The sequence below is a fragment of the Meleagris gallopavo genome, chromosome 14 (genome assembly GCF_905368555.1).
Source record: "Meleagris gallopavo chromosome 14, MGAL_WU_HG_1.1, whole genome shotgun sequence".
Lineage (NCBI taxonomy): Eukaryota > Metazoa > Chordata > Aves > Galliformes > Phasianidae > Meleagris > Meleagris gallopavo.
Window position 1 is genome coordinate 9,288,656 of NC_139417.1, and position 14,421 is coordinate 9,303,076.

At 39.9% G+C, this 14,421-nt stretch overlaps 1 protein-coding gene across 3 annotated transcripts in view; it reads right to left on the reverse strand.

The window, feature by feature from the left end:
- The window catches only part of EEFSEC (eukaryotic elongation factor, selenocysteine-tRNA specific), a 114,967-nt gene that overhangs the window by 82,971 nt on the left and 17,575 nt on the right, over positions 1-14,421 (reverse strand). For all 3 annotated transcript variants that reach the window (XR_014886431.1, XM_031555571.2, XM_085236102.1), the window contains exon 2: positions 1,804-2,011. Coding sequence is in view for 2 of the 3 variants with exons in the window: in XM_031555571.2 (XP_031411431.2) it covers positions 1,804-2,011 (208 nt within the window). In the remaining variant the exon portion in view is untranslated. The remainder of the gene's footprint in view (positions 1-1,803; positions 2,012-14,421) is intronic.

Consider the following 14,421-nt stretch of genomic DNA (forward strand, 5'->3'; position numbering starts at 1 on the left):
GAATGAACTACAGTAAAGAAAAAACACTAAATTCTGTACAGTGAGCTCATTTAGTAGCAAAAGAGAATCCAGTACATTTTCTCTGCAGCATCTGGAAACAAAGGGTAAAAAAATGTGCACGGAAAATTTCTGTGATTAACCAGTGAGACTTTCAGAACTCTTATTTTCGTGGAAATTCTTTAGGACAACATATTACAATAAATAAAGATTTATGTGGAACCAAATGCTTCACTCTGTTTCCCCTATGCCAGAATAAACTGAAGTAATCATATGCTGACATTGGAGGTACTTCCAAATATGATTAGGACCTACTAAAATTGTCACTCCACAACACGGATTTCTTGTCAGCAGTGTTTAGACCCGGTTGAACAAAGACACAAGATAGCACATGCCAGAACTTACAATTAAATAGAAATTCCATTTGTAGGAACACTTTGCATTTACTTACAGTATCACAAGATTAGGTCAAATTTTCAAATTACAACAAGTTACTTTCCTCTGCCTATAATAATAATCAGCAAGTGAACTAGTCCTGGAAAACACCCTATTGACAAGTGTCTGTAGTTCTGAGGCAGCTGTCAGATGGTCTCAGCATGCGCCCTGCTGTTCAAAGTAGTTTAGAAATACAAAAACAGTTAAGCATGTGTTTGGAAGTTTAAAGATGAGTGGAAAGGAGGCTGTCAAGAAACAAAATGTGCCCAACATACAATGCAATAGGCACTTTGCAATCAGCCCAGGGTAGCAAGCATCATAAAGCACAGATTGCTCTTGCAAAAAAGGAATGTTAGTTATGGGAACAATACACAGGCACATCCGATTGAAGAGCATTTCTACGATCCAGAGTTCAAATGAATAATTAAAACATCACGACAGACCAGTTCTCTCCATGTGGAAGCACAGCTGTTGTTATCAACTGATGTACATCCTTGTTTTAAAAGAGAGATGGCAGAAAGGACCTCGCAGTTAACATGTCCCATACTTCAAAAACTCACTTTCCCTTCATTTCTGAGTCTGCTCATTTTCAAGACATACCTGTGGGACTCATCTGTACTTCATTCCCTCAATTCTCAAAATCAAAATGTGACCTCCAAGCTATGAACCTTGGAGTCATAATGTCCCCTCACAACCCTGGACAAAGTAAGCTCTGCTTCTATTTGTATAAACCACTAAATTGTGTAACCACTCTAAGAGTTTCTGTTTTATTGTCCCACTTCATAACAGCTACATTTTCAATTGCAAATCTCCCTGCACTTTGTTCATTATTTTCCTCAATTAATTTATGCACAAAGACTGAAATACCAATCCAGCCAGTCACACTGCATTACAGGAAACTTCAGGAACACTGTCAATCAGATTCTTGTCCATCCTGATCTGTCCCAGGTAGAAGCTGCCTTTATTTCCCTACTTAGGGCAATCGCATCTTTCACCTTGGGTTAAGGAAAAGCTCTAAGTCTTTCTTGTCATTAAAGTAGAAAAAGAATTCTGGAAAATAACAAAATTTACAAGCTCACGAACTAAGAAGTTCTCCTTCATCCAGACTTTCTGGCTTGGTTTTATGCAATCTGAATTCAAAGCAGTCCTTTAAACTGAAAAGTTTAATCGCACTAAGAAATTTCTATGTACATGATACTTCCAAATCCAGGGCCGAGTTTGAATTTCTGGTAATCTTTCCACTCTTCTCCTCATCTACATCTATGACTCATCTAAAGGAGCCAGACAGATGAATTCAGAAAAATGTTGGAAGTGAAATGTGGTTAAAGTATTTATGTTACAAGTTAACTGTTAATGTGACTGTTAACTTACTTTGTATTTTCCAAGGTCTTCTGCATTTTCTTAGTCATCTTCTCAATGGCACTTTGTCTCTTGGCCTCTGGAAGGAGATCTATTTTGTTCAGAACTACCACCATCTTCTGGCAGGCAATCTGCCCGATCACCAAGCACTCCGCTGACTGCGTCTGCATCCCCTTTGTCACGTCGATGACAAGCATCATCAGATCGATAATCTGGGCACCTGGAGAAGAATTCACAGTCAGAACTGCAGCAGCATAAAGAGGCTCGGCATCATTTTCTCAAATAGCTTCCATAAAAACTGTCTGGATATGTACACGTGCCCAGAATTATGAACAAAGTACAAATTAATGCAAGCATCGAATGCCTGGCTGTGTTTGAAAATAGGACTTAAGGAATGTAAGCCCTTATATACTCCTATCAGATTATAAAAATATTCTAGCCTATGATTGTTTACATGTTCCCCTACATTAACAGTGCAAAGACACTATTGCTGCATTTAAAAATAAGGGTCAGATTTACTACAAATCAAAGGAAATTCATAAAAGCCTTCAATATGAAGAAGAGCTGATTTAAACCCTTCGATACATCAGCATTCACTCCCAGTTCATTTCTACATCAGCGAAAAGCATATTTCATATCACAGCCATAAACAGAACAGATTCTTAGATCTGCTTTACCTGAAAAAACTCCTAAATTTCAGGCTACTTTTACCAATTGTGCTCATGGATTATTTTTTAAATATTGTTTTCATGAGCTTTTTAACCTCTGACTAAAGCAACTCAAATTTCATGAATTTAACTTCATTTTCAAGGAGCTTTTGGTGAGTGTTGGGCCTCCACTAATAGCATTCAGGAACTGCCTCACTCCAGGGAACTGAAATACTCTGAACAACCAAAACGAAGCTGCAACAACTTCAGTGTAAGAAAGTTTAAGTATGAAGCAGAAAAAGAAATGTAAAGCCGAACTATCAGGAAGTTATGTTAGTCAAAAAACACCCAACACATTAAGAAATGTAGTAGAAGAAATCATGTAAAACTGCAGCATTTGGAACATAAGTGCTTTTAATATTTGTCTCAAGCTTTTGATCAGAAGAACACGAGATCGATGCGACGGTTCCTTGTTCTTTTGCCCTCTCCAACCCACTTTATTTTTTTCCCAGTCTTTATAATGGCAGTCACAACAGCTACCCTTGTTTCTAGTTCCCATGAACTCTTGGGATAGGAAATCATTCTGAGGCTGAAGTGCATGGGTGAACGAGTGGGTGGGAACGACGACAAGAAAAAAGTTATGGTTACAAAATGACTATTTTCAACCTACCGAAGCTTTCATCTTGGAATAATGAATGCTAAATGTAAATAATGGATGCCTCAGAGGGCTGGCTGGCTTACGATGACATCTGCAAAGCTCCTGCACAACTTTTCAGCAGCCATTGCAAAGAACTCTCCAAGACAAACTGAAGATAAAGTTTATCTCTTCAAAAGTATTTGTATTTTCATTGTTTCAAGAATGCTATTAATTTAGAACTCGCTTAAATTATAACAGCTCTCACCAGGGCTGCACGAAAGGCTGGGATGTTCCACGCCACGCTGAAGCACAGAGCTGGAGAACAGCAAACAAGGGGAACCAACAGCATGAAAATTGTTCAAGTGGAACAAAACACCAAACAATCAGCATGCACGCACTGCTGTGAGCGTATCCAGCAGGGGTTGGGTTTTTTGTATGTAAAACTTAATGCCCATGTTCTGTATTAAAACTACTCCGCATGGTAATTCTTCCTGCACAGATGACACCTTTAAAAATGAAAGGGAGTTAATAACTAAAATCAAACCATGAAGTTAAATAACATTAATACCATAAAAAGACAGCTCATTCGTTCAGTGAAATAACAATATTGCAGCTTAAGTTTTAGCTAAGCCTTATGACTGCTAGGGCATGGCACTCTGTGCTCTGTAATGAAGTCAAAGCAACCAGATCTGATTCTGGTCCTGCAAAGGGAGGCTCGTGTGATGCATTATGTATGGTGCAATATCTCTTCCCTCCAACAGGAGACAAAATCTGTACTGAAGCTGTTACATGCAGTTTCAGTACAAGGGCCCCTTTATCTTGAAACACTAAATTAACTGCTTTGAATACATTTGTTACAAAGCAAATACTTGTAATTGCTGTATTTATGAATCTATTAGTAACACTTGAAAAGAGCGACAAAACTCATCAGCCCTGTTGCTAGAGGGTCAAGAATGTCTACCTCGGGGCATTTCACAGCAAAGAAAAGATGAACACAGGAAAAATAACTGCACAGCCCATGGAGAAACTCCAAAACCACCAGAAAATGCATCAAGACACTCAGCATGAAAGCACATTACAGCCAAGGAAACAGCAACATACTCAAACTAGCAAGTATATGGCTTAGTACAGCTATTGTGAATTTTGTTTTAGTCTATAACCCATTTCCTTAGTCGCCCTTCATCCATGCATAATAGTTCATTAAACACTTAAAAGTGAAGTAACCCAGGGAGATCAAAACAAAGTATATGGGGATTCTTGGGGGCAAAGTCCCTAATGGTGAAAGTTAACAAATCACTTAAAGGAAGGTGACAAAGCCACAGCCTCAGCACGCATATAACCTCTCCAGAGCATCAAATACCTCGTTCAGAACAGCTTTTCCTTTAGGATGTAAATAATTATAGGAGACGCCTACAATATGTTTTAATTAAATTGCAAATATGAAGTTCTCTTTCAGACTATTAAATCAACTTACCACCATGTTGGATTTTGGTCAAGAAAAGGAACAATGCTCCTGAAGAATAAGATAAGAATAAGCAGAAGATTGAACTAAGAAAAGCTACAGTAAGAATGGATTATATAAATGTGTTGTTGTGTATACAATCTGACTTGGAACGACCTTTTAATTGAAGCTTAAAAACATTACAGCCATACCAAGTAGAGGCTCCACAACTGAGAAGAATAAAACAAGGTGATGGTATCACGCCATAAACCTGCACTATCTGACCACAGAAGGCCTGCCATGGGTCCTGTGTGTCAAATGGAACTACAAGGAAATGAAGCACATTCTCTCTCAAAGCAGGACAGAATATCAGCCTACACTGTCAAGATGAAGAACAGTCATTGCTTCCATACCGAGCCCTCAAAGCAGGCAAGCAGGACTGGAAATAAACCTGACTGAAGGAGAGATGCATGCAAAGGATGAGTCTGCATACTAGGAAGCACAGCAATAAGAGAATCTTCATTGCACTGAAGTAGGTGACATAGAATCTACAATTCAGCTGAATTACGGTATTCAAATGACCTCCCCTATAGGAAGAAAAACCAGACACGTGTTTCATCCATGAAAGTGGTGTTGAAGAGCATTAAGGAAGACAGTTCTCATGAAGTATGATTTCTCACTCAGTTTGAAAACCATCCACCATCAGGGTATCCTTCTTGTGATGACAGCACTCAGCTACAGCCCTGCAAGAAGGAAGTGAAACAAACTAGTTGTCACCAGAAAACACAAGGGAGAAGGAAAGATGGGAATTATATTGCACAATAAGAAGCTAAACCACAGTGGAAAAACAAAGTAAAGAAGTAGATGGTCTGCTGAGTGAAGGAAAACAAACACAGAGATAACACAAACAGAGGGAGATTGGGTGACAGCCAGATATGGGGACAAGCAACAAGGCTGGCAGCACTGCATCAGAGAACAGCCTGCAAGAGCTGTGCCAGCTGGGCTCGGGAGCACCAGCACTCATCTATACCACAACACTGACAAGAATCACACAACTAAGAGGTTAACAAAATATTTTCAGAGAAGAGAAAGAAAATGTCTACCCTAGCTTCGAATACTCAAGTCCAATCCACTCTGGCTTTTGAATTCTGGGGAATATCTGACAGCGATCATCATCGAGGAAGTAACTCCTTACTGCCACTGCCTGCACATCAAATAGGATCCATGCTGCCAGTGGGACCGCAGGCGAGCCCCCACATCAGGCTGCGTTCCTGTCTGGCACAGTGGGCTCCTGAGTAGGCTTTCACAATGTGAATGGCTTATTGTTTCAGAAAGCCAAAACCAAAAAGTATTAAAACCAGATCTGTCATACCATATTCACAGGGAAACATCACAGGAGTACCCAATCCATAGACTGTACTTTTTATAACTGCAAAGCACTGTAATTGCTGTGTTTATTTTGGCACAGAATATCGTGTCTTACATGGCAAATCCCTTTCAGCCTCTGTCATGGAAGCCGTAGCAACTCTGCAAGTTCAGGAACTCAAAAACCTTCCTGTTGGTGCATCCTCCTGCACAACACCTGTATGTTACCTGAATACCTGAGCTCCAGTATTGAGCTGCATGGAGATGGAGCCCTACAGCACATTCGCAGCAAGTTAACAAAGGCATTTTTAAACCTAAGGGGTGTGTGGGGGGAAATAAATAAATACAATACAGTCAATTACCTCCTCTATATGTGCACACTACACCCACATTAGTTATAAACTGCAAGCACTAAACTAACTGGCAATTTCAGTATCGCTGAAAAAGAAAAAACTTGAAGACATCTGGGACAGTTTGAATGGTTGTTTTTTTTTGTTTTTTTTTTCTTTCAACAAAAGATTAAGAATATTAGAGTATCTAAAACCACTACTACTTTAGCAAGCAGAAGCTCAGTACTACATTAGATTCCTCATCATCTATCCCTACAAAGCCATATGGACTGCAGTCAGACCCAGGCAGTGCAGAGCAGGACAGAAGGGCTCCCAGTGTGAGCCAGCACAGGGTCCCATGGGCACGCGGGCACCAAACCTGAGCACAGCTGACTTGGGGCTTCTTTAAGCTACTGCATCCTTCTCCATTTGTTGTCATCTCGTTAGCTGACTTTGCACCAGCAGTCCAACTCCTGTTTGCAGACACCGAAAGGAAGCAGAAAGCGGAATTTGAAATGTAAAAATAAAATAATTGCGGGCCACGGGCTATAATTTGATTTCATGCTTTACAAGGAAATGAAAGAGGACTTCCTTTTTTTTTTCTTTTTTCCCCCCCCAATATGTTTTTACCATGTTAGGATTTCCTCTAGTGCTGAAGAGAAAATCGGATTGTAGAAAATGTGCTGTTCTCAAGTATCATTGCTACTCAGGGGCAAAGCTCTGTTCTAATGTGCACTTCCCATTCTGGGGAAGAGGAAATTCTTCAATTAATAAACCGGGTGGACTGAGGCGAGTTTTTAAGGTTTAATCAATTTCATCTGCACAGAGGATAAAAAGAGCAACTATTCTAACCATTTTTGCCTCCCCTATTCCCCTTAAAAAAGTAAAAAAGATCAATGTTTTATTTTAAATTCTTTGAGGTTAGTATCTCCTGTCTCAGGAAATATTGTCTGTATCATGCAGCCAGTATGAAACTTCCCCTTTCCCAGCCCCCCCTCCTTGTAAGGAATCTATTTCAGAAAGGACTACATTCTTCCCTGCTTTCATACACAGTGACACCTCGGGAGATGCCACGAGTTGGGCTAGGTGCCGTGGGGGGAGGCACTGAGCTGAATAAGGGAGATGTTTTGCAGGATATGAAATCTTCCAAACTTTAAGCAGAAAAAAAGAGGCAGGGAGAGATGTGCACACAACCGGAGCGCATGAATTATCCATGAAGCGATCCTCTGCAAAGCAATGCAAATCGTGGATCAAAACTGATACACCAACTTGCATTAGGAACCGCTTTGAAAAGAACAGGAACTCGTGGAGCTCGAGCATCCCACCACCCTTTCCCAGGCACGCTGTTCCTGAAGGCTTCAGCAGCTGGAAACACAAACAGACTGCACGGCTTCTATCTCTGGATAGCTTGGCGCATCTCCGATAGCAGGGGTCAGACCAGCAACCCGCAGCCTGCTTTCTGAATACACAGTAAAGCTTAGAATTATACGCATATTTCTTTTTTTTTTTTTTCCCTAACAATAAAGAAACCGCTGGTTGCACAAATTCCCCTTAAATGAAAACCAGGCACCAAGCTCCTTCCTAAAACGAGAGTTACAAAGAGAAAGCAGGACGGCTACACGAGCACGCTTCTAGGAACAACTTTTCTGATATGCCAAATAACCTTTTGGTTATTTACTGTAATCTCGAATTCAACTCAAATATAAACAGTAAGTGATGGAAAGAGATAACTGCTAACGAGGAATAGAAGGATTCTCCTGGAGAAAAAAAAACATCACACAAGAATATACTTTATGGTTTATTTGGAATATGAAATAGAGTGCAACACTGTCCTGACGATGTTAAAAGACCTATGGGCCTTCACCCTTCCTTTTGTCTAGTATGTCAGAGACAAGCCTGTGTTCTTCAAAGGGACAAATAACATAATTAGAATACATCAATAAGCTCGATTGTCCATGCGGAGGAAGCACAGAAGCGATAATGTCTCCGTGAAGGTTATGATGAGAAACACTGAGGGACGTCATCTAATAATTAACGATATATGCAGATCCTGCTGCTGCAGTAGTGTCCATATGAGTAAGCTTAAACAGATTACTTTTGCTGCAAAAATAAACCTGAAAGTAAAGACCACCCCCAAAAGATATTACAATACAGGCAAAGGAAGGTCATCGCGAGACCTTTAGCAAGACTTCACAGAGAAAGTAAGGAGCCCCACATTGCTGTCAGCCTCTTTGGAGAAGGAGTGGATGCCGGGCTGCCCATGGAGCCAAGGAACACACTTCCCAAGACCACACAAATTCAACTCACAACAGGCAAGTGCAGGAGGGCTGGACACAGAATCAAGGTGCTCAGAAAGGGAACCGAGAATGCAGATACACTCAATGATCCTGCGACACAGGCAGGAATCTAGCACGGGGTTGTTGACATCTGTGTATTACTTTCAAGGACTTGATTATTCAGAAAACAATAAGGGCTCACCCTGAGCAACCAGCAGCACTGCTTACAGAGATGAACGTGAAAACTTTGCTCTTTTTTTGCTTTTGCTAAGGAGTTCAAAAGCACCAGGCCAAGAAGCTTTGGAACAGCAGCACAGTGGAGTACCCTCCAAATGCTGTGGTCTCCTTCTGCAGCCTTATGCTACAATGGGAAAGGACAGCATGAAATGAAGAAAAACATTCAAGGTCAAAAAAATATAAATAGCTTTTCCAGAAAGCAAAGATCTCTTGAATTGCTATCTCTATGCTAAGGGAAAAAGGTTTTCTGTAAAAAAGATTTTGTTTATAATAGGGGAGAGACAATTCCAAAACAAGGCAAGTATGGGAAGCTCTCATTACGATCTAAATAAATTCACTTGTCAAGCACATTAAAATTTTACATAGTTTGTAAAATAAATAAATAGAAAACACCACACACACAGACACAAAGTTCTTCCTTCAAAGGCTCCCAAATACACATCACTACCAATAAAAGAAACTGCTATGCAACTTCTCAATTTTGGCAGCACGGAATCATTTCCTGTGCTTTTCCTTCCTTACGCAACATACCAGAAGACAACAGCACCCAACCTCTGCCTCACCTGCACCTAAAGCAGGAGCAGCACAGGAAGGGCTGTAGCTGAGGATGCACACTTGCAGACAAGCAAAGGCCCAGCTGCTCAGGACTGCTGACTGAAGCTCAGTCAGCAGTCAGTGTGTTGCTAAAAAGTTGGATGACATTCATCAGCCAGTATGCAAGTATTTACAGCAAATAAATGCTGTTCTTTTCAGAATCTGCCGACACATTTATGTTCAATGCAAAATTGTTTTTATTTTTAGAAGCAGTGAAGAAAGGTAGAGTAGTGGACTGCACAAGGGATGTAATATTCAGTGCTACTCTTACATCTAAGCATGTTCTGAAAAAGGAATCTGAAAGATAAGTGGCCTCAAAAACAGGAAATAAGACAAATGCAGCAAGTACTTCATGTTCAAATTTTTATAGAGAAAATTCCACATAACGGCATACAGTGACAAAAGCATATGAAGTTAAGCAAGAGAAGGAAATCAAAATCCCTCTAAAAAGAGCACAATGAGTCACATAATGGGGAAGTGCTAATCTCTTAATTAGTGCTGCTAGATACTGTGTGGCTTCAGCCAAATGGAAAGGCAGATTTGATATTTGCACAACTAAGATTTAAGTTAGCTCTAGTTGGATTTCAAGACATTTATGTTTACATCCTTTATTAAAGGCACTGTGATGAAGCTTATAGCAAAGGACATTTATGCCATCATTGACTTTCTTGCTTTTACCCCCTGAAACCTCCACTTGTTTCCAGAGAAAATGCAGTAAATGTGATGAGTAACACTACTGGGGTCTGACATTTCAATTCCTGTTCAAAATTTCAACGACTGAAGAAAACCAGAAACATCACCATAAATGAGAATGTTCTCTCTACAGTCTATAGGAAAGTTAATAATCCCACCTTATAATGAGAAATGCCCAATAGTGTATAGCACAGGTAAAAATAGAGATAAATAGTAACGAAAGAGAAGACATCAGAGGGTGGTGAGGCACTGGAACAGGTTGCCCAAGGAGGCTGTGGATGCCCCATCCCTGCAGGCATTCAAGGCCAGGCTGGATGTGGCTCTGGGCAGCCTGGTCTGGTGGTTGGTGACCCTGCACATAGCAGGGGGTTGAAACTAGATGATCATCATGGTCCTTTTCAACCATGGCCACTCTATGATTCTATGATCCTTCTTCCATACACTGCAATGCCCTCTTCTGTAATACTACACGTTAACACATCTGAATTTCTGTATCGACGAACACGGCACAAACTGGACAGAATCCAAAAAGAACCTCTACTTAATTTAGGGCTGAAAACATTAACTATGGAAGGGGTTAAAAACGCCTACATATCTTAAACATTCAACAGTCATACTGAGTAGACACAGATGACTGCTACAAAAAAAGTGAACGTTCCCTGAATTACACAACACCTTGGTATTTCAGCCGCATTAATTTCTTTCTTGGCTTGAAAAAGAGAGTGCATAAATTGTGAATTAGTTAGCAAACATTAACTTTTTAAAGTGTCATTCATATATACGCATATGCAAATGCAGACACAAATGAAGCTGGGAAGTTAAATATTCAGGATATTGCATAAAACTAAAGCAAAAGTTAGCTAACATTTCAGCCTGAATGTCATTATACCGCTCATCATTCTTGAAGCACAATCTATGACATTACAAAAAAAAAAAAAAAAAGGCAATTTCATACACTTGAAAGCAAAACAAAGCACAAGAAAAGAAAACAATTGGGCTATTACCATTTGCATTGCCACTTTTTTTTGGCACTATGTGTTTGTATTGCATAGAGTATGGAAAGTTTTGGTCCCTTAATTTGGTATTTGAACTACAAGAAAAAGTCATGTCAGATTTCTAGGTTCTCATCTGACATAGGAAAATGGCACCTATAATCCACTGATATTCTCACAGGCTCAAGAACAGGTTTGCAGCCAAGTGCCTACTTCTGCGTAGGGCTGAGTTCATGAAAGAACATCTCTGAAACAACGTGATAATAAGCTGAACAGTAAATCAACCAGCACTATGGTTATGATTTGGAAAGAAAGGAAGGGACAATAAATAAATAAATAAATAAATAAATCAAGACACATCTGAAACCCTGCTGTAACCTCCTCAGATGGCACTGCGTGCCCAATATTCTAGTAAGCCTTCCTGGAACCTCATGAGCAATTATTTGAGGTTTCAGTCTTTTTCAGAGGTATTTTGCCATATGTGTTTCTGGACTGCTCTGGGAATTAATGGACCATTACACTTGGGCCTTAAACAGCTGATCATAAATGGATCCTGGTAGTCCGTAAAGTCTTTAAGGTAAATGCTGGAAAGGAAACAGGTGAGAAGAGACCAGATAAAAAGGAGCCTTTTTATTGACTCATGCCAGCTTTACTTATACTCTCCACAAGATTGCCAATCATGTGTCAGATTAAAATGATAAATATACTTGACTAGCAAAGCTAAATATATATTGTACACTAAACAAAGTGCAAAGAAAAAAAACAACACGAGTACAAGATGTGGTCATGCTGCTCCCTCTTTCCAACAGGGCAGACTGGCAGTATTTGAAGACATTTCTTAGATCAAAAAGCAGCAGCAAAAAGCAGAAAAGGCATCAGGCATCCCAAAAAGTTACCAATCACGAGGCTGCCTGAACGAGGACACAGCTCCATCCTCAGCTCCCAGGCTGCACACAGCCTCCAGTCTTCTGCTCTGTCTCTAAAGAGTCAGTTCTCATCAAGCAGAAGTGAACAGACAACTCCCAGCTTCAGGAATGTTACACGTGAGGTTTATGAGATGCTTCACTAATAATATAAAGTAGGGAGAAGACAACGTGGGTGCCCCTGCAGCACCTCCAGCTCTGGGAATGCCCATAATTCTAGAAGTATGTGAATAAATTATTATATACAGGGACTCCAAGTAGAAAAGAAGATATTTACAAAACACATAAACATTTTTTTGTATATAGTATTCTGTATCAGTAATATTTCAATCAGCTCTTCATCTTTTCAAGTTCTTTTACAATTTTTACAAGATTATATAGTCACATTAGCATATCTAGGATTCAATCACATCTGTGCCTGTGTTTCAATGCAAGAAATAGCACATTTCAGAAATCCTTACAAAAGCAATACACAACTGAAGTACTTGGTTATCTCAGGATAAAGAGAAATGTACTATGGTTAATGACCAACTTTTTTTTCCCCCTAAGGACTGGAGAATCATTACTGAAGAGTATCTATTGCCTCCATCTGGGTGCTTACAAGTATTACTGCACTGCAACATCTTGGACTGTTAGAATTTTTTAACTTATTTTCCCTGCAAGACTTACTGTCAATATTAGATTCTAGTACCATTAATGACAGCAAAAATAAAATAAAATAAAAAAATCCTAACTTCTTAAAGACCCACCTGGCCAAAGGATGCTCTATTCTTCTGCATCCCTAAGTGGTATCTTTGAAAGAGCAATCTAACAAGAAGCTCTGGGCAGCAATCACAAAGGAAGAACTGCTATCATACAACACCTGGAGCCAGAGAGACCAACCTGAATGCACATTTACATGAGTAACATTTACATGAGTAACTCTGAACATGCACAACGCCTGAACAGCAGTCTGCATGTAGTGGGAAAGCAGATACAGGCATGAAAGTTGTGTCTCTGAGATTCTGAGGAAGAACCCAGAAACTCATAGTCCCATTAAACTATTCTCCACTTACATTCGAGGCTTTAGGCCAAATACCTGAGAGATAGTGAAATGCACAAAGATCCCCAAGGAAAGTGCAAAGCTAACACCTTAGATTTGCTACTCGTTCTACCTCTATCAGTTCAAGGACACGTATCCTACCATGCACCTGCAGCCTTAGAAGTTCCAGAAACACCAGGGAGAAACAGATTTTAAACCTCTTACAGATCGAGAGTATCTCTCTACAAAGTCCCCACGAGACTAATAAAAATAAGCCTCCTTGAACAATTCTGCAAGTCACCAATCCAAAAGTAAATCATTAATTCAGCAGATTCTAAATCATTCCTCTATTAAAAACAAAACAAAACAATCTGGTTTCCATGCAGAGCTAGAAATAAATTAGCGTGATTCAAACTCCAAGTATTTTGAGTCTTAAGCTGCCTTATTTCTGTCTTAGAAATAAAGTATTGCAGAGGTCATGGACCCCACAGCAAGGAGCTCGTTCTGTGCTACAGCCCAGTATGAGATACGTTTCACAACACCGTGTGAAACACACCGTCCCTACAGAAGAGTTATGGTTGGCTACTGGAACGCTCAAGCATTTTTCATCCAAGGTCAATGAAAAAGATTATTTTTTTTTTTAATAAAAGCAATTAAAAAGCATACAATTTATTAAGCCTCCTCTAAAAAATAAAAATAAAAAAATATTTTTTTTCTAAAAAAAGGCTGCAAGGGGCAAAGAAAAAAAAATTTAAAGCATTTTTAAATTTTCTCTTCACCCTCACAATACTGAAATAACATCAGTCAGGGTTATAAACATCTGTAATTGCCAAGGGAACGTACAATACATTCAGAAAGTGCGGGCCCACGTATCCTGTAGCCCTGCACTTCACAAACAAAAGGTTGGGGAAAGAAAGAGGGGGTGGGGTACGGGGAATAAAGGCTTAAAGATTAAAGTCACAGGCAGAGACAGACGGCTCCGTTTTTTAATAACTGAAAACACGAGTTGTGCCTGAATGTGCTCATTGTTTTATGGCGGGGGGAGCGTCTACGCGTGCTGGACTGGCTGGCGACAGAACTGCCCTTGCATCAAAAATAAGATTTACCAAAAGCAAGGAAGAAAAAAAAAAAGAAAAAGAAAAAGACACCAACCCCATGCCCTAATTTCCCCTCTTGCAATGTTTAACGATGCATTCAGGTAGAAATCAAGACGTTACCCCAACTTCCCTTAATTATGTGGGGAACTTCATGCTGAGGTGGAGTACCTGACTGCAGCGGCCAAGCACAGGACTGAAGGGCTCTGAAGGCTTTCTGCTGGGAAGGAACACATACCTAACAAACAGGCATGTCCATGAAGCACTGCTAGATTATAAATCAATTTCTGGTGCTTTATTTGCACAATAAAAGCAACCCCGTGTGGCTAAACGTTATGACCTAAGCAGATTTTTGTATGGAATCAAGGAGTTCAGATGTAA